The 22,553-nt window shown below is 47.0% G+C and overlaps 1 protein-coding gene across 9 annotated transcripts in view; it reads left to right on the top strand.

The window, feature by feature from the left end:
• The first annotated feature begins 34 nt into the window (after positions 1 to 34).
• Positions 35 to 22,553, top strand: part of UROS (uroporphyrinogen III synthase) — a 35,891-nt gene continuing 13,372 nt past the window's right edge. For 2 of the 9 annotated variants that reach the window (XM_072804915.1, XM_072804923.1), the window contains exons 1-6: positions 37 to 246; positions 10,613 to 10,701; positions 10,896 to 10,979; positions 12,548 to 12,644; positions 15,522 to 15,596; positions 21,365 to 21,439. In XM_072804915.1, the coding sequence (XP_072661016.1) occupies positions 10,639 to 10,701; positions 10,896 to 10,979; positions 12,548 to 12,644; positions 15,522 to 15,596; positions 21,365 to 21,439 (394 nt within the window). In that variant the 5' untranslated portion in view covers positions 37 to 246; positions 10,613 to 10,638. Of the gene's footprint in view, positions 303 to 4,201; positions 4,302 to 10,612; positions 10,702 to 10,895; positions 10,980 to 12,547; positions 12,645 to 15,521; positions 15,597 to 21,364; positions 21,440 to 22,553 lie in introns of all 9 variants that reach the window. The other 7 variants (XM_072804916.1, XM_072804918.1, XM_072804921.1 and 4 more) reach the window with 7 other exon arrangements.

A 22,553-nucleotide genomic window follows, 5' to 3' on the forward strand; every position in this document is an offset into this window, starting at 1 on the left:
GGTGCGCATGCGCGCGCTCCCTCGGCTCCGGGACCCGGGGCGGTGGTGCAGGTGCGGGCGGCCACGCGCGGGCCGTCTCCATGGCAGCCGAGGCCACGTGGTGAGGGCCCACCCACCCGGCTCGCAGCTCCCGCCGCTGCCCCGCAGGCTGGTTGGCACCGCGAGACGCTGCCCCCGACGGGGCGCCCGCCGAGTGCCGGGCACGGGCCCCGCGCCTGGCCTTTCGGGCCTCCGCGGCCCGGCGAGGTAGGTGTCGCCGCCCGTGGTCGCCGACGAGGACAGCGAGGCCCGCGGACGCGCAGGTGTGCGGCGCTGGCCGGAGCGTGAGCCAGCGGGGAGAGGAGCGCGGGGCCGCTGCTGGTCTGGGCGGGCCGGGCCCCGGGGCAGGTCGCCGGGGCGGCGCAGGTGCGCGCAGGGCCCCCAGCACCGTCGGGGCGCGGCCCCCTCCGAAGCCCTGCTCCCTGCTCCCAGCCGACGCTCTTTAAGCGCATTGCTCGACCTGAAAGTTCCTCCCAAGGAGGGATGAGGCTTAAACGCTTTGGGTCCGGGGGGTGGAAATGAGGATTACAAGGCAGGGCCTAGGGCCTACCTACTGCAAGGGAACGGAGCGGAGGGGCTGTGGTCAGCCAGAGAGCGTGCACCCTGCTGCTGCAGCCACGTGCGGCCAGTGGACATCTGCCCCAGTGCGCTCGGATCTTTGCACTTCCAGAGAACCGGAGTTCTGGAGTTTTACGAGATCTACCCTCATTTTTTTTTTTTTTTTAATTGGAGTGCAATTTGCCAACATACAGCATAACACCCAGTGCTCATCCCATCAAGTGCCCCCTTCAGTGCCCGTCACCCAGTCACCCCCACCCCCGCCCACCTCCCCTTCCACCACCCCTTGTTCGTTTCCCAGAGTTAGGAGTTTCTCATGTTCTGTCTTCCTTTATGATATTTCCCACTCATTTTTTCTCCTTTCCCTTTCATTCCCTTTCACTATTTTTTATATTCCCCAGATGAATGAGACCATATAACGTTTGTCCTTCTCCGATTGACTTACTTCACTCAGCAGAATACCCTCCAGTTCCATCCACATCGAAGCAAATGGTGGGTATTTGTCGTTTCTAATGGCTGAGGAATATTCCATTGTGTACATAAACCACATCTTCTTGATCCATCATCTGTCGATGGACACCGAGGCTCCTTCCACAGTTTGGCTATTGTGGACGTTGCTGCTATAAACATCGGGGTGCAGGTGTCCCGACGTTTCACTGCATCTGTATCTTTGGGGTAAATCCCCAGCAGTGCAATTGCTGGGTCATAGGGCAGGAGATCTACCCTGATTTTTAACAAAACCTGTGCCAAATAAAATTCAGTCCCCAGGCAGGTTTATCCCAGGGGCCACTCATTGTAAAGACCATTTGGAAAGAACATCCTTCATTAAAGAAGACACCAGACATAGGAGAAGGAGGTTCATAGTTTAACTTGTTTCTCTTCTGTAAAGTGAAGAAAGTGGGTTGGATACCTGGGATTCTAAAAACAGAAGGAGCTGCGGCTTCCTGGGGAGGTGGCTGCTGCCCAGAGGTTTAAGCAGAAGTGTGATAACCTCTTCTCAATGATCCTTCAGCCGCAGGAAATGGAGTCAGGTTAAGGTAAGGGGCCACAGAGTCCCCATGACTGTGTCCTGTGGGTTCCAGCCTCCCTGAGACTCTGCTACCACACCCCAACATGGATATTGATAGACGTGCATATCTGGGATTCACATCTGATAGGGTAGCTTAACATGACCCCTTTGGGTCCTACAACCATGTAAAAACATTTTCCTATAATGTGTAAGACAGGAAGCTGTAAAAAAAAAAAGACCTCTTACAAAGCTAAAATTAGAAAATAGACTCAGAAGGCACAGTACCAACATATCAATGGAGTTTCACTCAGACATCATAGATAAGTTTTTCCATTTCTTTTTTATTTTTTTATTTAAAAAATTTTATTGGAATTCAATTTGCCAACATATAGCATAAAACGCAGTGCTCATCCCGCCAAGTGTCCCCCTCAGTGCCCATCACCCATTCCATTTCTTTATGTTTTCTTGTAGTAAAATATATATAACATTTACAATTTTAATCATTTCTAAGTATACAGTTGAGTGGCATCAAGTATATTCACTTTGCTGTGCAACAATCACCACCACCCATCCCCAGATCTTCCTCATCTTGCCAAACTAAAACTCTGTCCATTGAACAGTAACTCGCCAATTTCTCCCAACCCCCAGACCCTGGATACCACCATTCTGTTCTCCGTCTCTATGAATTTGACTGTTCTAGGGGAATCCTAATAATTTGTTCTTCTGTGATTGCTTATTTTACTTGGCATAAAGTTCCCAAGCTTCATCCATGTTGTAGCATGTGTCAGAATTTCCTTTTTAAAACAATGGTATTCCATCATACGTATATATCACATTTTGTTTATCCATTTGTCCATTGGTGGACACTTGGGTTGCTTCCACCTTTTGACTATTATGTAGAATGCTGCTGTGCACTTGGATGTACAAATACCTGTTTAAGTCCCTGCTTTGAAAGCTTAGGGTGTGTATACCCAAAAGTGGACCTGTTGGATCATATGGTAATCCTATGTTTACTGTTTTTTGAAGAACTATACTTTCTTGTAGTTTGCAGATTTTCCAGGTACCGTGTATTGCTTTGATTAGAGATCAGGGGGAAAGCCTTACTTTGTGTCTTCAGACTAGCTCCTAGTGTTGAGCTAATGATCAGAGTGTGAAGACAATCTTACAGGAGCTGAGAAGTGGTGGGAGTGCTTAGGGAATGGGCATGGCTTTAGACCAGGATTAAATACCACCCCTGCCACTCAACTGTGCTATGTGATCTTGGGCACATTGCTCAACCCTTTGGAGTTTTGGGTTCCTCTTCTGTGAAATAAGGATAATAATACCTACCTTTGCTGGTTTAAATGAGGATTGAGATCCTGCAATGTAAAATGCTTAGCCCCGTAAATAACACAGACAGAGTAAGTGCTCACTAAAAGGGCAGCTGTTGTTACTGCTGGAAGAGCAGCAGGACACTGCTAGAAACTGAGTTTGAGACCTGGCTCTTTCTTACCAGCTGTCTTCATCAAATCATGCCCCTATTTCTTTAAGGAAAAGAGGTCATTTCCCCTGTTCCAGAGATGCTGGGTAAATCTACAGTGTTGTTTTCTTCAGTGTGAACAAGTGTTTACTTGTACAAGACGTTTACTAAGCGTCTACCATGCAGAAGAAAGTCCCTCAAAACAGGCAGCATCCAGAGGACCAGCCCATTTCACAATTGCAGGGACTGAGGCCGAGAGCAGAGCAGCCTAGACCAGAACACAGGCCTTTGCCCTCGAATGCAAGCTCCTTGCCCTTCAGCACACCTCTTCCCAAAGTCCGAAGTGGCTCATGTACAATCTTCCTCCTTTAAAACCTGAGGATACCCCTGCCTGTCTCCTGATCCTGGTTTCCTCCTATTCTTGGTGCAAGACAAGTAACAAGTTTCTTCAAGCAGGTTGCTTTCAGCGGGTCCCAGAGAAATGCAGGGATAGATCTTCCGATGTGGACAAGATCTGTTTATACCATGTTTGTGGTTTCAGCTTGAATGAGGCTGTATTCGTTTCCCAGGCTGCCATATCAAAGTGCCACAAGCTGGATGGTGTGTGCAGCAGAAATGTATTGTCTCACAGGTTAGATTCTAAGATCAAAATGTCAGTAGGGTTGGTTCCTTCTGAGGGCTGTAAGGGGAAATCCATTCTGTGCCTCTTCCCCCCAGCTCTGGCGGTTTGCTGGCCATCTCTAATGCCCTCTGGCTTGTTAATACATCACCCCAATCTCTGCCTTCATCTTCATGTTTTCCCTGAGTGTGTGTCTGTGTGTCCACATTTCCCCCTTTTTATAAGGACACCAGTCAGACTGCATTAGGGCCCACCCTAATGACCTCATTTTAACTTAATACATCTGCAAAGACCTTGTTTCCAAATAAGGTCACAGACTGAGGGTTAGGACTTTAACACATAAATTTTGGATTCATAACAGGGCAAATGCAGGGACCTGCCATTTCACTGCTTGCTCTTCATAGCAGACGATGGGATGATGAGTATGTCACTTCTTGATGGGAACAACTAAAGGAGTTCTGGGTGAAGACGAACATTAGAGCCACATTGCTGAGAAGGGGGTTGTTGACTTTTTCAGAACCCCCTCACCTGCTCCAATCCCTAGAGTACTCTGGGCTCTAGTCTACAGAAGCATCTCGGCTGGCTTTACCCATCTTCAACGTATTCAGCATGTTCAGGTACTAAACTCATTTATTAATCTCACCAAACCTTATATACATAGTAGCTGGAATGTACACACATCACCCTACATCATCTACCCTCACTTTATTCTGTAGCTTACTCTGTTATGGACTGAATTGTGGCTCCCCCACCCCCAAATTCGTACATTGAAGCCCTGATCCCCAATGTGACTTTATTTGGGTATAGGGCCTTTAAAGAGGTAATGAAGAGGGGGCACCTGCCTGGCTCAGTTTGTAGAGCATGTGACTTTTGATCTCAGGATTTTGAGTTCAAACCTCACTTTGGACATGGAGGCAACTCAAGAAAAAAAAAAGAAAAGAAAAGGGAGGAAAGAGGTCATGAAGATTGAATGAGGTCATTATGAGGTCAAGCCCTGCCATTAGGTGGAGCTCTAATCCTCTAGGTGTAGTGTCCTTAGAAGAAGAGCTACCAGAGGTCTCTCTGCACAGAAGACCATGCAAGCACACAGCAAGAAGACAGTAGCCTGGAAGCCAGGAAGAGAGCTCTCACCAGGAGCCAACCATGATGACGCCTCACTTCTGGACTCCAGCCGCCAGAACTGAGGAAATAAATGTCTACCGTTGAAGCCCCAGTCTGTGGAATTCTGTTTTGGCATGACTAAGACTCAACTCCAGTCTGTGTTCCCTCTCCTTTGCTAGGGTCTCCCTGCCCGCTGCCCAGACTTGATCTGGCATCGTGTGGGTGCCGTAGGGCTCCATCCTGGGCTGCCTCCTTTTCTCACCATGGTCTCAGCAGTCCTCCGACTTCAAATACCCTCAATACACTAACAACTCCCAAGTCTTTGTTTTTTGACCTGACTCCCACTGAGCCCAAATTGCCTACCCAGTTTCTTCATTTGGACATTTAATGCCAGTACTCTCCAACTTTTTTTAACATTACAGCACACCAAGTAAAAGTTAAATACAACATATGTACACACAGGAGACACACTTTACAGGTAAAGGCAGCCAGCCCTGGCTGGGGTGGGTGTGAGGAGAGTGGCACTGTGGTTCTGGCAACCCTGGCACCTACCAGCTGGCCCAAGGGATGAGAGGATCAGCCCACAGGCACACCTGTAAGCCATTCAAAATGCACAAATGGGCTGAAGCACATTGGTGGGGAACAGGCACCCTCAAACATAGTATGTCCCAAAGAGAACCTTTGTCCCCATCCATTCCCCATCTCCTGGATGTGCTCCCATTCTCCGTTGTTATAAACCTGATCTCTCTTTCCTCTACCCTGTGTCTAACCCAAGCAAATGCTATTGGCCCCACCTTCAGAATACATCCAAGTGCACTCTTCCCCATGACTACCAGCCTAGTCCAAACCTGTACCAGCTCTCACCCAGACTTTTTTTTTAATTTAATTTATTTTTTAAATAGAGCACACAAGCAGTATGTGGGAGGTTGGAGGGGGGCAGAGGGAGAGAGAATCTCGAGCAGGCTCCACACTCAGTGCAGAGCCTCACACAGGGCTTGATCTCACTACCCTGAAAATCATGACCTGAGCCGAAATCAAAAATCGAATACTTAACCGACTGAGCCACCAGGTACCCCTTGTGGGGACTGTTCTAAGAGCCTCCCAGTTCTTACTCCTTTCTACTTTGAGTCTTTCCTCTGCACACCTGCAAAAGTGACCTCACTGGAATATAAGCACATCAGCCCTCTGCTCAGTCCCCCAGTGGCATCACATCTCATTGGGGATAAACGGCTAAGTCCTGAACATGGCCTGAGCAACCCTGTATTGTCCCGTGCCCAGCTCTGACCTCATTTCCTACCTGGGGATGATGGAAAGACCAGATAAAAGGAGCATGATGCTCCCTTTGCACGACAGAGCCACCAGTCAGCCAGGACTTTTCCATCAGGGAGAAGAAAAGGCCTATCACTATTTCAGCCAGTGTTCATTTGGATCTCTTAGCACACAGCCAGACCCACACCCTAACTGTCCTCGAGGAAGTGCTGTTTACACCTAGACCTGGAGGCTGAGTAGAAGTTGGCAGGAGAAGCCCTGAGCAGGAGAAGCCTAAGAGATGGAGAGAAGTCTGGGGTGGCTGGAGTGCTCAGGGGAGAGTGGGGACCGGGCTGGGACACGCTGCAGCTTGTCAGGTCGTTTGAGGTAGTTTGGGTCTGATCATAACCACAGTGGGAAGCTTCTTTTTATTTATTTATTTTTTTAAATTTTTATTTATTTATGATAGTCACAGAGAGAGAAGGAGAGAGAGGCAGAGACATAGGCAGAGGGAGAAGCAGGCTCCATGCACCGGGAGCCTGATGTGGGATTCGATCCCGGGTCTCCAGGATCGCGCCCTGGGCCAAAGGCAGGCGCCAAACCGCTGCGCCACCCAGGGATCCCCGGAAGCTTCTTTTTTATAGATGTATTTCTCTTCTCCTTTTCTCATTTCTGCTTGCCCTCTTCTCTCTGGGCGAACAAGAGGAGGAAAGTGTGGTGTCCGGGAACAAGCCCAGGACTGAGGGTCAAGGGGATCTGATGCCAGCTTTATTGTGCATGACGTAGTCTTGTTTTCTCCCATTAGGTGGGAATAACCTCTGCCCTACCAAGCTGTAGGGTTGCTGAGTGACTCAAAGGACATAACAATGACCTCCAACACAGTTGTCAAGGACTACCTGTATACACCAGAGACTAATCTTATGCTTTATTTGCATTAAATCAATGAGGTTTGTCCTGCTTTATGGGTGAGGAAGCTGACCTGTAGAGGACAAAACTAATCCAAAGTCCCAGAAATGGGCACCTGGGTGGCTCAGTGATTGAACATCTGCCTTTGGCTCAGGTCGTGATCTGGGGGCCGGGGATCAAGTCCCACATCAGGCTTTCCATGGGGAACCTGCTTCTCCCTCTGCCTATGTCTGTGTCTCTCATGAATAAATAAATAAAAACTTAAAAAAAAAAACACATACACCAAAGTCCCAGAACTGATGAGTGGCAGAGCTGGGTGGGATTCACACTCAGGCAGTCTGGCTCTGAAGGCCGTGGTCCTAACCCCAGTACTATGCTGCCTCTCATATACTTGGCATACAGAAGTGTTAGGGAAAACAGGCATAAAAATAAAAAATATCACTCTGGTACAAAGGGCTTAGTTTAATAATGCAAACACTTGAAAGCAAAACCAGTCTACCCGCTGCAAATAGAGAAAATGTTTCTTCTGGGTTCTACTCTGTAGTTGCTCTAGGTAATAAAATTGATGGCTTCCAGATAATAACTGTTAAGAGAGACTATGAGATGTGCTGCTGGACTTGACAAATAAAAATCAGATTACTACCCACATTCCTTCTCAACCATTGCTCAAAGCACCTCTAGTGCAAAATTAAGAGGAACCATTGCTGGTGATTCTTTGTCCTGTTAGAGCCCCATGTCATCAAGTTCCACAAGAAAGAAATCACCTGATAAGTGCACAAAGGTAGTCATGCTCACACATTAGTAATTTTCTTAGTAATTTAAGATTTAAAGTTGATAATGTTTTGAGACTTGATTCCGCCTAATTGACCGGTACCATTCACTGTCCTATTAGCACATTCAGCCCACGGGAGAATCCAAGGACTCAGAGAAAGGTCTATAGGAGATAGGGGTTGGGTGTGTGTTGGGGGGGAGGGGAGTCCCAAAAGGTTCTGCAGAGCCGAAGGGTCTGCAGCAAAGGCTTAGGGACCTGGTGACAGACACTGCCTTTTGCAGAGGAAATACTCACCAGAGGGAGGACTGGCTCGGGACAGCCAAGGTACATGTGTTTCTAAAGACACATATGTAGGTGGCATCAGGCAGCGGCCCTATGAGTGAGGAGTGACTTCTATGCCAGGAATCCCTGACTTCTGTCCACATGGCTTTTTTTTTTTTTCCTGGGGATACGCATCCCAGATCCCAACTAGTACCATGGCAAGGTCATGGTGGGGCTGAGGTCGGCCACCCAGGACCAACCACTTCTAGCAGCATGATGCTTCCACCTTTTAATCCCACAATCGTTGCTTGTTTTGTGTGCCTGGAAACATTTATGTGTTAACAGAAAATGCTAAGTCTTACCTGCCACTCAGTGACTTACAGTTTCCTGGAGCCCTAGAAGGGTCTCTTGGGATCAGTTGGGGGTTCAACCAGAGAAACAGCTGGTGTTTGATCTCACTACCCTGAAAATCACTTAGAAGAAGTGGGAATGGATTAAGACCTACTGCCAGGCACTGCCTCGTGTAACTGTGGAGGCTGCCAGGGCAAGTCTGAGACCCCAAGGGCAAGCCACCGAGAAGGGCAGGCTGGCTCGAGCCTTGAGCAGACGTTGTGTCCACAGCTGGAATTTCTTCCTCAGAGAAGCCTCAGTTCTGCTCTTAAGGCCACTGACTGGAGGAGGCCCACCCAGATTACCTAGGATAATCTCTCTGGCTAAAAGCATTTGTGAATAAATGGGAACTTGAGCCCTGGGTTGACACCTGAGCGTGACCATCTCAGAAAGGCCGGTTCCTAATTTCTGTGTGAGACACATTCCAAGTAACTTCAGGAAATGATAGGAACAATACTGCCCATTCCCCCAAATCCCCAGTCTCTCTAGCCAACAGCTCAACGGCAGCAATAATTAGAACTTGATTTCATGATTATTATTTGTTCACCCAGGGTTGGTTGCTTAGATACAAAGCAATTCATTTTGAGCCAAATTTTCCTAAGATGTCCCATAGATGCTATAATGTTTCAGAAACCGATTCAGTAATAAATCACAAGTAATGGCTCTCAGAGTTAACACATTTCTGCTCCAAACAATATACACTGTTTGGCTATTATCAACCACCTTATAATATTTAGTAAGTAGCTGGTGGGCCTAATGCTACTTATGGGATAGTAATCCACATTTCAGGCAGAATTTATTCTGCAGGTCTCTGGCAGCATTTATTGTGAGGCCTTTGGGGGTGGTAGTATTAAATTCTCTTCCTTGATCCAAAAGAATTTAATATTTATTGTTTAAAAGATGTGGATCATACAGAAAGAGGTAAACAAGAAAATAATCACCCTAACCTGCCACCCATAAATAATTAGTGGTGGTCGGTGGTCTGAGCCTTTGGCTCAGGGTGTGATCCCAGGGTCCTGGGATCAAGTCCCGCATCAGGCTCTCCGCAGGGAGCCTGCTTCTTCCTCTGCCTATGTCTCTGCCTCTCATGAATAAATAAAATCTTTGAAAAAAAGAAAGAAAGAATTAGTAGTAGTATTTTGGTACAAATCCTTTCATATATACGTAGATGTAAAATTTATAAAATTATACTATTCATGCAACTACGTTTTAAACTTAGCATTATGATGTGATTAAAAAATCCATGTAATTAAGTTATTAATGAATATTTTAATGATTTCATACAACTACCATTCTCTCGCTTTTGGACATTTACTTTGTTTCCCACTCTAAATACCAGGATACAATCCTGCAACCAGAAGAAGAGTCAGTCCTAGAGACCTAATGCACAACATAGTGATTATAGTCAACAATACTGTATTATAAACTTCAAAGTTCCTAGAAGAGTTGATCTTAATTATTCTCACTGCAAAAAAGAAATAATTATGAGGAGGTGTGGTAGAGGTGTTAGCTGAGCTACAAAGGTAGTAATCATACTGCCTTATAGAAATGTATCAAATGAACAGCTAAATACCTGAAACTTAAGTTGTAAGTCAATGACATCTCGGTTTAAAAAAAAAAAAAAAGAATTCCCAGATGAACGTTTTTGTTAGTCTTTGCACACATTTGAGTATTGCCTTAGTATTTATTCTTAGAAGTGAAATTATTGGAAGAAAGAGTATGAAGTATTCAAGGCTTTTGATACATCTCAACAAATTATTTTCCAGGTTGTTAGAACACTTTTGAAAGATACCTCATAATATTCGACATTTATAAAACATCATTTGAGAAGTAGAAGGGTCAGTATAAGTATTCCCTAAAGAGCTTATGTTTATGAACTACTCAGTATATTTGTCTTGAAAGGAAGTAATTCTTTATTTCCTTAAAATAATTTGTCTATTTGTTAATGATACAACCCCAAATATGTATCACTCCTCTTTACGAGGCTTAAATGTGTGGCCAGGACACTGGCTTTCCCTAATGGCTTTCATCTGCCTTTCCAAGTGATATCGAGTGCTAGCATGCCGTCCCTTGGCCTTATCAGTGACAGGGTCTTCAGAAGGAACGAGCCCATTAATGCTAAGTCATTGTGGGCGAGGATAGGTCACCTCAGCTAGCAGTTGATTACCGTGCTCCTGTCCCATCTAACATTGCTTAGGAAGAGTCCTTGAGATCTAATTAAGATCCCTCCATTTCTCTGCTCTGTCACAGCGCCCTGGAAGGACTGCCAGGTGATAATGAAGGTTCTTTTACTGAAAGACCCTAAAGAGGATGACTGTGGCCAAGATCCATACATCAGGGTAAGTGCCCAAGGCTCCTGGTCCCCGCATAGCATGACACTGCCTTACTAAGGAAGCTAAGGGGATCAGGGGTGAAGGGTGGGGAGGCCTGCTAACCCTCTGAGGAGCTGACGCAGAGTACGGTGTTACTGTGACTCTTTCCTTATTTTCCAAACAACCCTGGCCAATCCAGAACTATATTCTTGTATTTGCAGGAATTAGGATTATATGGATTTGAAGCCACTCTGATCCCTGTTTTATCATTTGAGTTTTTGTCTCTTCCCAGTTTTTCTGAGAAGGTAAGGTCTGTCAGTGTCTGAGTCCCTGGAGGTTCCCTGCCAACCCAAGCTGGAGAATTTCTTCACTCCCTCATTTTACTACCACACTTTACAACGATGGCAGCACAGCCTCACCTGGCTACAGTGGAAGGCTATTAGACCGTCCCTGAGCTTCTAGCAGCTCCTCCGGAAAGCCACCCTGACCTGGAGGCGGGGTCTGTGAGGGCCTGGGAAACAGGTGGCAGAGCGGGCTCTCAGCCATGCAGCCAGTCCAGTCCATCCTCCCATTTACCCTCCCACCTGACCATGCCCTGCACAGGTGGTACCTTCCCCAGGTTGGGCCACTGGGCTGAGACCTCCAAATGTTTCCAAGATTCAGTGCTCAGGCCACCCTCCCCAGCATGCACCCCGTCCCAGGAACAGAGCGCCTTCGGGGCATCTCCCCTGGAGCTCCTTTCTAGACCCGGAGGCCAAGAGCCAGGCTAGTTTCACGGATGACGGTGCCCAGCCCTGCTCCCGGGCTCCACACCTCTGTTAGCGCCCCTTTGACTTGGGCTGAATATTGCATTATCCATTCAGTAATTTACCCGACAATGATCTGGTATCTATTACGTTTTTCTGCCCTGAGTTGTGAACTATGTAAGAGGGACCCAAGTCAGCATGCCCTCCATAAGCAGCTCTGAAAGGCCCCAAAGATCTCATCACTCAAGATCACATCTTGGACCTTGTGGTCACACAAATACTAGAGTTTCCACAGGAGCCTCTCCTGTCACCACCAGCCAGTGTGCCTCCTGAAGGCTCTTCTGGACGGACGTCCATATAGCTCCCTATACAGTGAGTGGGGGCACAAGGCATGTGGTCAAGTCCTGGCTCTGCTATTTACCTTGGGCCAGGTCCTTAGCCTCTCCAAGCCTGAGTCTTCACCTATGAGATGACAGTAACCCCACACATCTCACAGGGAACTTTCACAGATAGAGAGAAAGAATATGTAAAAACAGCAATGTTCAGTAGATTTTTTAATTTACCCTAGAGAGAGAAAGAACATGAGCAGGGGTTGGGGGAGTAGAGGAATAGGTTAGAGAGACTCTCCAAGCAGATTCCCTGCTGAACCCAGAGCCCAACGCAGGGCTAGATCCCAGGATCCTGAGATCATAACCTAACCCAAAATCAGGAGCTGGCCACTTAACTGACTGAGCCATCCAGGTGCCCCTTGAAGATTCCAGTTTTATTATAGATGCAAGTCCAGTCTGCCCTCCTGCCTGCACCCCACCCAAGCCCAGGCTGGGTCAGGTTGCCCCTCTCTGCTCCTGTTACGATACCACCCGAAAGTGCTCTTTCCTATCCCTCCTCTTGACTATAAACTGCTTGAGAAAAATGCCACGAATAGTGAATTCACCTGTATATTCCTAAAAGTCCTGAATAGTTCCAGGCATATAGTAAGCTCCTAGGAGGTGTTGAGTAGAAGAGTGGATGGAAGGATGGATGGGTGGATGGATAGAAGGAATAGTTTTGTGAAGCATTTGGAAATCTAGGAAATGTTGAAATTGGCATCATGTAAAATAAAATGCCTCTTGCTGTTTGGTGCACAGCTGTCTCATCCCGAAGGCTATGGGGGACTCATTTTTACCAGCCCCAGAGCAGTGGAAGCAGCGGAGCTGTGTTTGGAGAAAGACAATAAAACTGAAGGTGAGGGGCTCTGTTGTGGATTCCACCAGACTTCCTTTACTCTGATTCTTCCCACTGGGGAGACTGGGTTCCAGAAATAGATTTTTCATATTTTAAAAATTTCAGTGACTTTTTGCTCAATGAAGTATTTACATACCAAGTTAATTCATGTTTGTGTGACCTTTGGAGGAAGCAGAAAATGACCTTTCTCCTTGTAAGCTGACTCTTAATGTCCCACACAGAACGATGGGTTGACCGGGCAGCTCTCTGATGGGAGGGAGTGCCTCGTGGTGCCCTGTCACAGATGCTGGTATGTATATGTATCAACAATGAAACGATGGCTCGTGCCCTGTCAGGCACCTAATAACACGATCATCTCTTAGACCCTTCTACCTCCTCCTCTCTCCATCAAAACATAGGAACAGAGCCTCGGTTCAGACTGGACAACCACCTTCGTCTTTTGATCCGATAGCTTCATAGCTAACATTTATGGAGTGCCTAATGTATACCAGGCTCTGTTAACTACTTTACATTCATTATCTCATTTATTCCTGGATTTTTGGCCGGAAGCATACATACTGTGGTCCTCATTATTTTACAGATGAGAAAACTGAAGCTCTGGAAGAGTAAGGACTTGTCCAAGGCCATGGAACCAGTCAGTGCACAGCCAGCCTCAGACCTAAACCTGACCACCCCTACTTATCTTAAGGAGTGGAGGCAGCAGTCAGGCATCATTACAGAATGGCTTTGTGGCAAGGTAGGCCTCAGTTCAGATGGCCATTCTGACCTTGGCGAGTTCCTTGACTTCACTGAGCCTTGGTTTCCTTGTCTGTAAAGTGGGCATAATAAATAATCCCTCCATCCCAAGTTCATCACTTGTAACTACTAGCTAGCTAGAACTTGACAAGGTGCCTTCTCTGTGCCAGACCCCATCTTAAATGACTTACCCTTGAAATAGATACAATTAGTTTTTCCACTCGACATATGAGGAGTTTGAAGACCGGGTATGAAACTTGCCCAGACCACATGGTCTGTAAGTTGCAGATTTGTGATACCAGCTATGAATCTGAGCCCCCAAAAGAAGCATTTGGGATGTTGCCTGGCCCATGGTGGGCACTGAATGAGTGACAGTGGTGAATGCTTGTTCTCTCTCTACTTTTAATTAGGCTTTCATTATAGCCTAAAAAAATCACCTTACACATTCACCTTCTGTTAGAAATATCTGCCACGAGATTGGAGAATGGCTTGTTCACATGCTATAGATAATTTTCAAATATTATTTACATTTGTGGAGTAGGAAAGAAGGTAAGACTCAGTCTTTGGTTACTGTTTAAAAGGAAATTTCCCAGGGACACCTGGCTGGCTCAGCTGGATCAACTCTTGATCTCAGGGTTGCAAGTTCAAGCCCTACGGTGGGTGTGGAGATTACTTAAAAAAATAAAAATCTTTAAATGAAAGGAAAGGAAATCTCCCATGTGAGTGTAAAGGGTAGTGTAACAAATGTAAGGGAAAGTTATACTCATAATCAGATTTTAGGAATGGAGAACTCCTGTTTCCTTGTCTTCTCAAAAAATATTGAACACCCAGTGGCCTTATAATTATACAACTCATTTTCTCTTTGTATTTCTTTAATCCACATTTAAAGGTGTTTGTTTTTGTCATAAGATGATAATGTTCTTTATAAAATTGTGTTTGGGGATCCCTGGGTGGCGCAGTGGTTTGGCACCTGCCTTTGGCCCAGGGCACGATCCTGGAGACCCGGGATCGAATCCCACGTCAGGCTCCCGGTGCATGGAGCCTGCTTCTCCCTCTGCCTGTGTCTCTGCCTCTCTCTCCCTCTCTCTGTGTGACTATAAAAAAAAAAAAAAAAAAAAAAAAAAAATTGTGTTTGCCTATGAACCTGAAATGTATTAGCTTTACTTTGACTTAATGGATACATCCGAGACTACAGTTTCTTGACTGCATTCAGATTTATGTCCGAAATGAAACCAGTTGTATTGCTTTATGAGACACAAGGTTGCCCTTTTTAATGACCCGTGACTTTTTCTTTAAAAATCTATATTTTTAAAGGCACCTGGCTGGCTCTTAGAAGAGTGTATGACTTTTTTTTTTTTTTTTTAAGAATTTATTTATTTAATTTTAGAGGGGGCGCAGGGGGAGAGGGAGAGAGACAATCTCCCCAGGGAGCCCAACATAGGGCTCGATTCCCAGAACCCCGAGATCATGACCTGAATCAAAACCAACAGTTGGATGCTTAACCAACAGAGCCACCCAGGTGCCCCAAGTGTGCAACTCTTGATCTTGGAGTTGTGAGTTCGAACCTCATGTTGAGCATAGAGATTACTAAAAAATAAAATAAAAATTTTTTAAAATTTTAATAAATGTCTAGATTTTAAATTTTTTTAAGATTTTATTCATGAGAGACAGAGAGAGAGAGAGGCAGAAACATAGGGCAGGCTCCATGCAAGGAGCCCGATGTGGGACTCGATCCCGGGTCTCCAGGATCATGCCCTGGGCTAAAGGCAGGCGCTTAACCACTGAGCCACCCAGGCATCCCAAAAGTCTAGATTTTTAATTTTAAAGTCACCCTGCAAATTCATTCTTCAAGTTATGTTTGTTTTCTGGTACACACTAAACATGCTTCTAGTGCCCACTGTGGAAAAGAGAGGATACTTTAAGCAAGGCATACTGAAATATCACGAAAGTAATTTTTAAAAATTTGCCTGCTGAATATGAACAGAATAAAAATGAAATTTTAGTTTGAGATGCTATTCTTTATACTTGGTTATTAATAGTTTGCCTTGTTAATAAATGTCTTAGGATGAACAAGTAGCTTTGGGCAGCAGTCCAAATAGCCACTATGGTATTTGCAGCTCACATGTAATTCCCGTTTTACAGTCTGGAAGCATTCTCTGAAAGAAAAATGGAACGCTAAGACAGTGTATGTGGTTGGAAATGCTACTGCTTCTCTAGGTAAGCAATCGAGGTAAAGATAAAACACCAGGAATGACTATGATATTATGATTTGTAATAAAAAATATGAATTTTCTTTGTCCCTGTTCCTGGCACAGAGTTCCTCAGAACCTTGGTATTTGCTAAGTGATAAGGTTGCCTTTTTTTTTTTTTTAAGATTTTTTTTAGAGAGATTTTTCACTGTTCCCTTACCAGCAACATTATATATTTTACTAATTAACTATTTGTAAATTTAATAAGCAAAAAATCATATTTTAAACTACAGTGTTTAAAAAACAAACAAGATTAAGTCATTGGGGAATGGAAAAAAAGTCCTTGGGGAATGAAAAACTGGTTTTCTTCTCTCCTGTAGTCTCTGCTACTACCATAGTCATACTTCTGTACTCTGGTTAACAAATGTGTGTTGGGTTGGGTCATTTGCCCACAGAATTAGGCAGATGGTTTACTAACTATTGCCTGTTTATTACAAAAGATACAAATTAACAGTCAGATGGAAGAGATGCACAGAGCAAGGTGGGGAGTGAATGGTGGGTGTAGCACTTCCTCACCCCTTCCTGGTACACCACCCTCCCACACTTCTCTGTGACACCATTTGGGTTTTTATGAAGGCTTCATTACACAGGCATGATTGATTAAATCCCTGCTTCTTGATGATTCATCCAACCTCCAGCTCTGTCTGCTCTTCTCCTCAGAGGTGGGAGAGGCAAGAGACGACTGTCTCTGATCACAAGGTTGTTTACCCTGGAACCAGCCCCCATCCCTTAGGGCTTTCTGAAAGCTGCCTCATTAACAAACTCAGGCGTAATTGAAAGAAGTGTGTTATCAATAACAAAAGGTAACTTTAGAGGCACCCTGATGGCTCAGTCAGTTAAGTGTCTGACTCTTGATTTCAGCCGAGGTCATGATCTCAGAGCCCTGGGATTAAGCCCCTTGAAGACTCCATAGTCAGCGGGGGTGGGGGGTCTGCTTCTCTCTTTTTCCCCCTCCTCCCCACCACTACTCATATGCACGTGCACTCATTCTCTCGCAAGTAAATAAATCCTTTTTTTTTTTTTAAAAAAAACCAGGATGCAATATAGATAGATGATACAATTTCAATTTAATTTAAAAACATGGGTCCTGTACTAAATACAGAGCCCTCCTTACCCCCAAAGGAGCTGGAGAGGAACAGGGACTCAAGGAGATACTCCTTGGAGTATGTAGAGTTCATAACAGCATCAGCACCACAGGCAAAAGGTAGAAACAACCTAAATATCCCTGGACTCATAAATGGATAAAATGTGGTGTACACATGCAATAGAATATCATGGAAATTCTGACACATGCTACAACATGGAAGAACCTTGAAAACATTACACTCAGGGACACCTGGGTGGCTCAGTGGTTGAGTGTCTGCCTTTGGCTCAGGTCTTGATCCCAAGGTCCTGGGATGGAGTCCCACATGGAGATCCCTGCAGGGAGCCTGCTTCTCCCTCTGCCTGTGTCTCTGCCTCTCTCTGTGTGTGTCTCATGAATAAATAAATAAAATCTTTTCTTAAAAAAAAATTATGCCAAGTGAAATGAGCCAGATACAAAAAGATGAATACTGTATAATTCCACTTACTGGGGCTCCCAGAACAGCCAGACCCAAAGAGACTAAAGGTACAGTAGAGGTTTGCAGGTCTGGGGTTGGGGGAAATGGGAAGTTCTTGTTTAATCTGATGTAGAGTTTCTGTTTGGGATGATGAAAAAGTTCTGTAAGTGGATATGGGTGATGATTGTGACAGTACTGAATGCCATGGAAGTTATACACTTAAAAATTGCTTAGATGCTAAATTTTATTGTATGTTTTTACTACATTAAGAACAGAACCTGAAAGGAAATAACCCTACGAAAGGTACTTCTCTCCAGATGGTGGTACGATAGCTGTTTTTTATAATTTTCTTAATATAGTCCACATTTTCCAGTCTTGACTTCGTCTGTTATTTTTAAAGCACAAAGGTAAACAGTGAAGCATTAAAAATCAACATTGCAAGTAAACATGAAAAGTAAGCATGAAGCAATGCTTAGCAATTGTGAGGAAATCAACGTGCAGCTTTGTTTCAAAACGGTCCAGTTTGTCCAAATGAATTTTAAAATGCTGGTGGAAGGTGAGAGTAGCTTAAGAATGAAAAGCACTCTTTGCAGAGAATAAAATGACACTGAGGAGTTCACCAGCATGGAGTTGCCTGACTAATTAAGAGCCAGTGCTTCGCTATTCAATGAAGAACAATGTGTACCTGGAGCGCTGGAGCTCCACACAGATCAGGGAAGAGGGAATCAGCCTTGGTTGCCAAGGAAACCACCCCATTTCCCATTTCCTCCCTAATCGGTTAAGAATTTGCTTGCACCTTCTTTTGCTGCTGCTTTTTTTTTTTTAAAGATTTTTATTTATTCAAAAAAAAGATTTTTATTTATTTAATCATGAGAGACACAGGGAGAGAGAGAGAGAGGCAAAGACACAGGCAGAGGGAGAAGCAGGCTTCATGCTGGGAGCCCTATGTGGGACTCGATCCCAGGTCTCCAGGATCAGGCCCAGGACCAAAGGCAGCGCTAAACCACTGAGCCACCCGGGCTGCCCTGTTTCTTTTTTTCTGATGTAAAGAGGCAAGAAAATTCTAGAGGCAACTTCCAACACATCAGCACTTCAGCTATCAAACATGGTGTGTTTGTAAATTGTCCTCTTTTGATTTTCACGCTACCTTCAGTCTGATACCAAGAGTACCACTGTTCGTCTTGCATCTCATTGTTCTGTCAAACAAGAATACCCAAGAACAAAAGTGGTGGTATGGGATGAGAAACCCCGAACCAGAGCCTGCTAGCAGTGCGCTCCATCCTGTGGGCACGGGCGGCAGAGCCTGGTCTCCCGGGGACCCGCCAGCCCCAGCCTGCTCCCTGTTTATTCCGCTGTGAAGGAAAAGGCCACAAGTTCTAAATGCCGAAACATCTGATCACAGGAAAGATGCAATTAGGGGGCTTGCACCTTTAAAAAAAAAATCTCTTGGGAGAAACCACATTCTTAACATGAAAGTTAGTCACCCAACTTTTGAACCTTCTATCTTAGCTCACTTTCCCAGACATGATGTCCAAGAGGAGCTCTCTCTGGTGGGTGCAGGGAGGAGGCACTGCTTGAACTGCTGGTGCTTCTGTTCACCCTGTGGCTCAGCAAGAGCCTGGAGAGTTCCAGGAACGGGGGCAGCCAGAGGAGACCAGGCCCATGTGTCAGTCATCCTCGGCTGTGTAATGAATTCCCCCAAAACTTAGTGACTAGAAACAAGCGTTTAATTTCTCACAGTTTCTGTGAGTCAGAAATCTGGGAATGGCTGAGCCGGGTCTGGCTCGGGGTCCCTCACCAGGTTGCAAGTATCTCAGGGCTCCACTTGGAGGTTCTAACTCCAAAAGCACGCATGTGGATCCACTTCCCAGCCTTCACGTGGCCCTCTTTAAGGGCTACCTTAGAACACGGCAGCAGGATTCCCCTATTTCAAGATAATCCAAGAGCCAGTGCAAGAGAGCATCCAAGCCAGACTGGCTTCTTTTCATCATCTTGGAGAGTGACATCCCTTCACTTCTTCCACCTTCTTTTTGTTTGAATTGAGTGGGTCCAGCCCGCACTCAAGGGGAGGGGCTGTCACAGCAGTGTGAGCACTGGGAGATTACTGGGAGGTATTTTATAAGAGCTCTCCGGTCAAACTGAGCCCAAGAACTGCCCCCTGCCCCCCCCACCCCCCCCTCCCCCGCCCAGAGCTGCAGATCAGGTCAGGAGAGTTGAACATTTTAAGCAAAGAAAAGGTAGAAATGTTTCTCATAGCAGAAACCGAAACTGGGTCCACACAAGTGGTCCTGATGTCCGTGTCCACCAAGATTTATTTATTTTAGAGAGAGCCAGTGGAGGGAGGGGCAGAGGGAGAGGACCCTCAAGCAGACTCCCTGCTGAGCTTGGAGTCTGACCCAGGATTTGATCCCAGGACCCATGAGACTGTGACCTGAGCCAAAACAAGAGTTGGACGCTCAACCGACTGAGCTACCCAGAAACCCTATAAACCATATCTGGTTTTTTTGTTTTGTTTTGTTTTGTTTTTTAGTATTTTTCATTGCTCCCATTAATTCTGGGAGAATACTGAGACAATCTGTATCCATAACCTTGTTAATATGTCTTCACATCCCATTTGTTGATTCTTACTGATTTGCACTCAGGATTTTATCTCACCTTCAGATAACCACCTGATACCTTTTGAATGTAGGCATCCGCCAGCAGGGGAGCTCCTGGTTTACATGAGCCCCCCGACTGGATCCACCATGGCTGTCCTTGCCTTAACCTCTCAAATGTAAAGAACCCCATGGCAGGTTTGTGTAGGATCAGATTGGTTTGTTTCACACAGCTGTGAGTAACCTGAAGCTCCCCTGCCACCGTCGCCTGGGGAGGCCCGGAAGGCGGGCTTGCCTGGGCCCCAGTGCTGGCTCACATGCCTGTACCCACTTAGAGCAGAGCCAGCCTTGCCGCCACAGAGGTCGAGACCTTCCAGCAAACATCCATTCCCCTGATCTCTCCTGAGAACCTCTGTGGGCACCGGGAGGACCACACAGCCCTGTCCCTGCCCTTACAGACACTGCTGACACATGCTGGACGCCCCAGGGTCTCAGGGTCGTGCGAGGACAAAATGTGCCAGTGCTCACTTGGAACAGCAAGGTGGTGTGTGAGAGTCTAGGTGGTTCCTCCTGTCTGGTTAACTCAGGAACAGTGCGTATGAACGTCGATGTTTAAGTATCGACGTCCCTGCAGTACTTAGGTCCTAGTCCACTTCCTGGGAAGTTTTCAGGCTTTCTGGTGTACTGGGACCTTCCCCGTTCAATCAGAGGAGAGGCAGTCCTGCCTGGTCTAGCAGTGAGCATAAGCAACGGCTTTGTTCCAGAACCAGGTTTACAGCTACATGTGACTTTTGTCTGTTGGACTCAGGACACTTGAAATGACCTGTAAATTAAAAGCTGATGGTGTTTATGTGAAAGCTGCAGTTTGTCACCAGCCGGCCAGTCTCACATGAACCCTAAATGCAATGCCCACAGCACCTCCTCCGTCAGGGCTGCTCCACACCCCGTGAACAGGGAGTGAGCCCTGACAGCACGGGCCTGTGGCCCTTCCTCCCTCAGCATCCTCTGCCGAGGGGCCAGTGTTCTCCGTGTGGAAGCCTGCAGGGGAGCCTGGGGGTCTGCTCCTGCCTCCCTTCATGCTAGGAATCTCTCAAAGCAGCTGGTCCGCCCCTCACCCCAGATGACCTGTACTCGCAATACTCTGGGTCCCTGTTGGCAGGTTACCATGGAACCTCTCCTGCCCTCCCTTCCATTCCAGTCTGGTAGTCAGACCACACCACCCTTCTGGATGGGGGCTGGCCTCTGTCTCCCTCACAGAACATCCTAAATGTTCGCCACCATTCTTCAGCTCCACCTAGCTGGCCAGCGGCTTGCTCTCATCCTCTCGAATACTCCGTAGAGGCGTCCCATTGAGCTGGCATCCCCCCCTCGTGTAGGTGAGCTCGGGGGGGCGCAGAGAAATTGGCGGAGACTCAAAGCCAGACATCTAGGGAGGGTGGGACAGGGCTGGACTCCCTCCCATCTGACACATGCCTGTGGCCCTCGGATACCAGGCTACAGGAGGGGACGTCCTGTGTCATTTGTAAAGCACACGCATACAGCACAGGGACAGCGCGCTTTAATAGCCACATGAAAATGTATATTTCTTTCTTGTTTTCCAGTGAATAAAATCGGCCTAGATGCAGAAGGAGCAAACTGTGGAAATGCAGAAAAGCTTGCAGAATACATTTGTTCCCGTAAGTAGAAAAAGGTCACCTCCCCCCGAAGAAGCCCATTGACTTGTCAGCCTCACCCCTAGCCCCCTGCCAAGGAACACTTCCTGGGTGCACCAGGCCACTCCTGGGACCCCAGCCCACCTCTCTCCACCAGAGGACTTGACACAACTCAAACATTACACAAAATGAAACGTTTGGCGGCGACATATCCAGGGAGACCATCTGCAGTGACTGAGGGAGTGGAGGGAGGCAGCGGCTGCTGGCACCTGCCCTGCACCTGCACCCCCTCCCTTCCTCTCAGGGGCCCCTCCCTCTCTGAGCTCCCTCTCTCAGAGCGGACCCACCCCCTGGGAGCATGTCCCTGGGGCAGCATGGGGACAGGGACCTGAGATGACATGGGTTGTAGAGGTGTCTGCCTTCCAGGCGGTGTCCAGCCTTGATGGAAGCAAAGATGTGGGGGAGCTCTTGGAGCGAGAGGGGCCGGAAGGTGGGCTAGTGGAACCATGGACCCGGCCACTAGAGCCGTGGGCCAAGCGACTGTCGTGTTTAAGAGCCCCCCAGGCACGGCAGCTCATGCGGAGTGCTGGATACGAGAGCCAGGGCTGGAGGCCCAGAGGTGCTGCCCTGGGACGGGAACACGGTGCTGGGCGCCTGCTCCTCCACTCCAGCCCAGGCCAGTACCTGTTTCAACCAGGATTGAGCCCAGAGGGTCACCGGATTGGGACTCAGCTCCACTGTCCCTGGGGCTCCGTGGCTCCTGGCACACCCTCATCTCCTGCCCCCGGTGATGCCTACAGAGGCCCCGTTCTTCCCGCAGGTTCCTGGAGGACAGCCCTCTGTGTAAGGGATGCCGTGGGCTAAGCTCCTTGTGCACACGCTGTCCGGAAGACCTTGGCCCTCTTTTGGCCTCACTCACTTCACACACGCTTTGTACCTTGTCCTGTCGCTTAACCCCCTCTGTCTTGTGAGGGTCGCTGGTCTGCGCGGCCCCCTCCCTTGCGACCCCCCAGCCCTCAAAGGGCCTGGCCTGCAGGTGATCCCATGCAGTGTTTGCTGAGCGCTGTTGAACTGTGCTGGTGTGAGGAGGGTGTATGGGGGACGGGGCAATTGGGGGGCTGGTCAGTTGTGCACTCTT

This window comes from Canis lupus, chromosome 29 (assembly GCF_048164855.1).
Source record: "Canis lupus baileyi chromosome 29, mCanLup2.hap1, whole genome shotgun sequence".
Classification (NCBI taxonomy): Eukaryota; Metazoa; Chordata; class Mammalia; order Carnivora; family Canidae; genus Canis; species Canis lupus.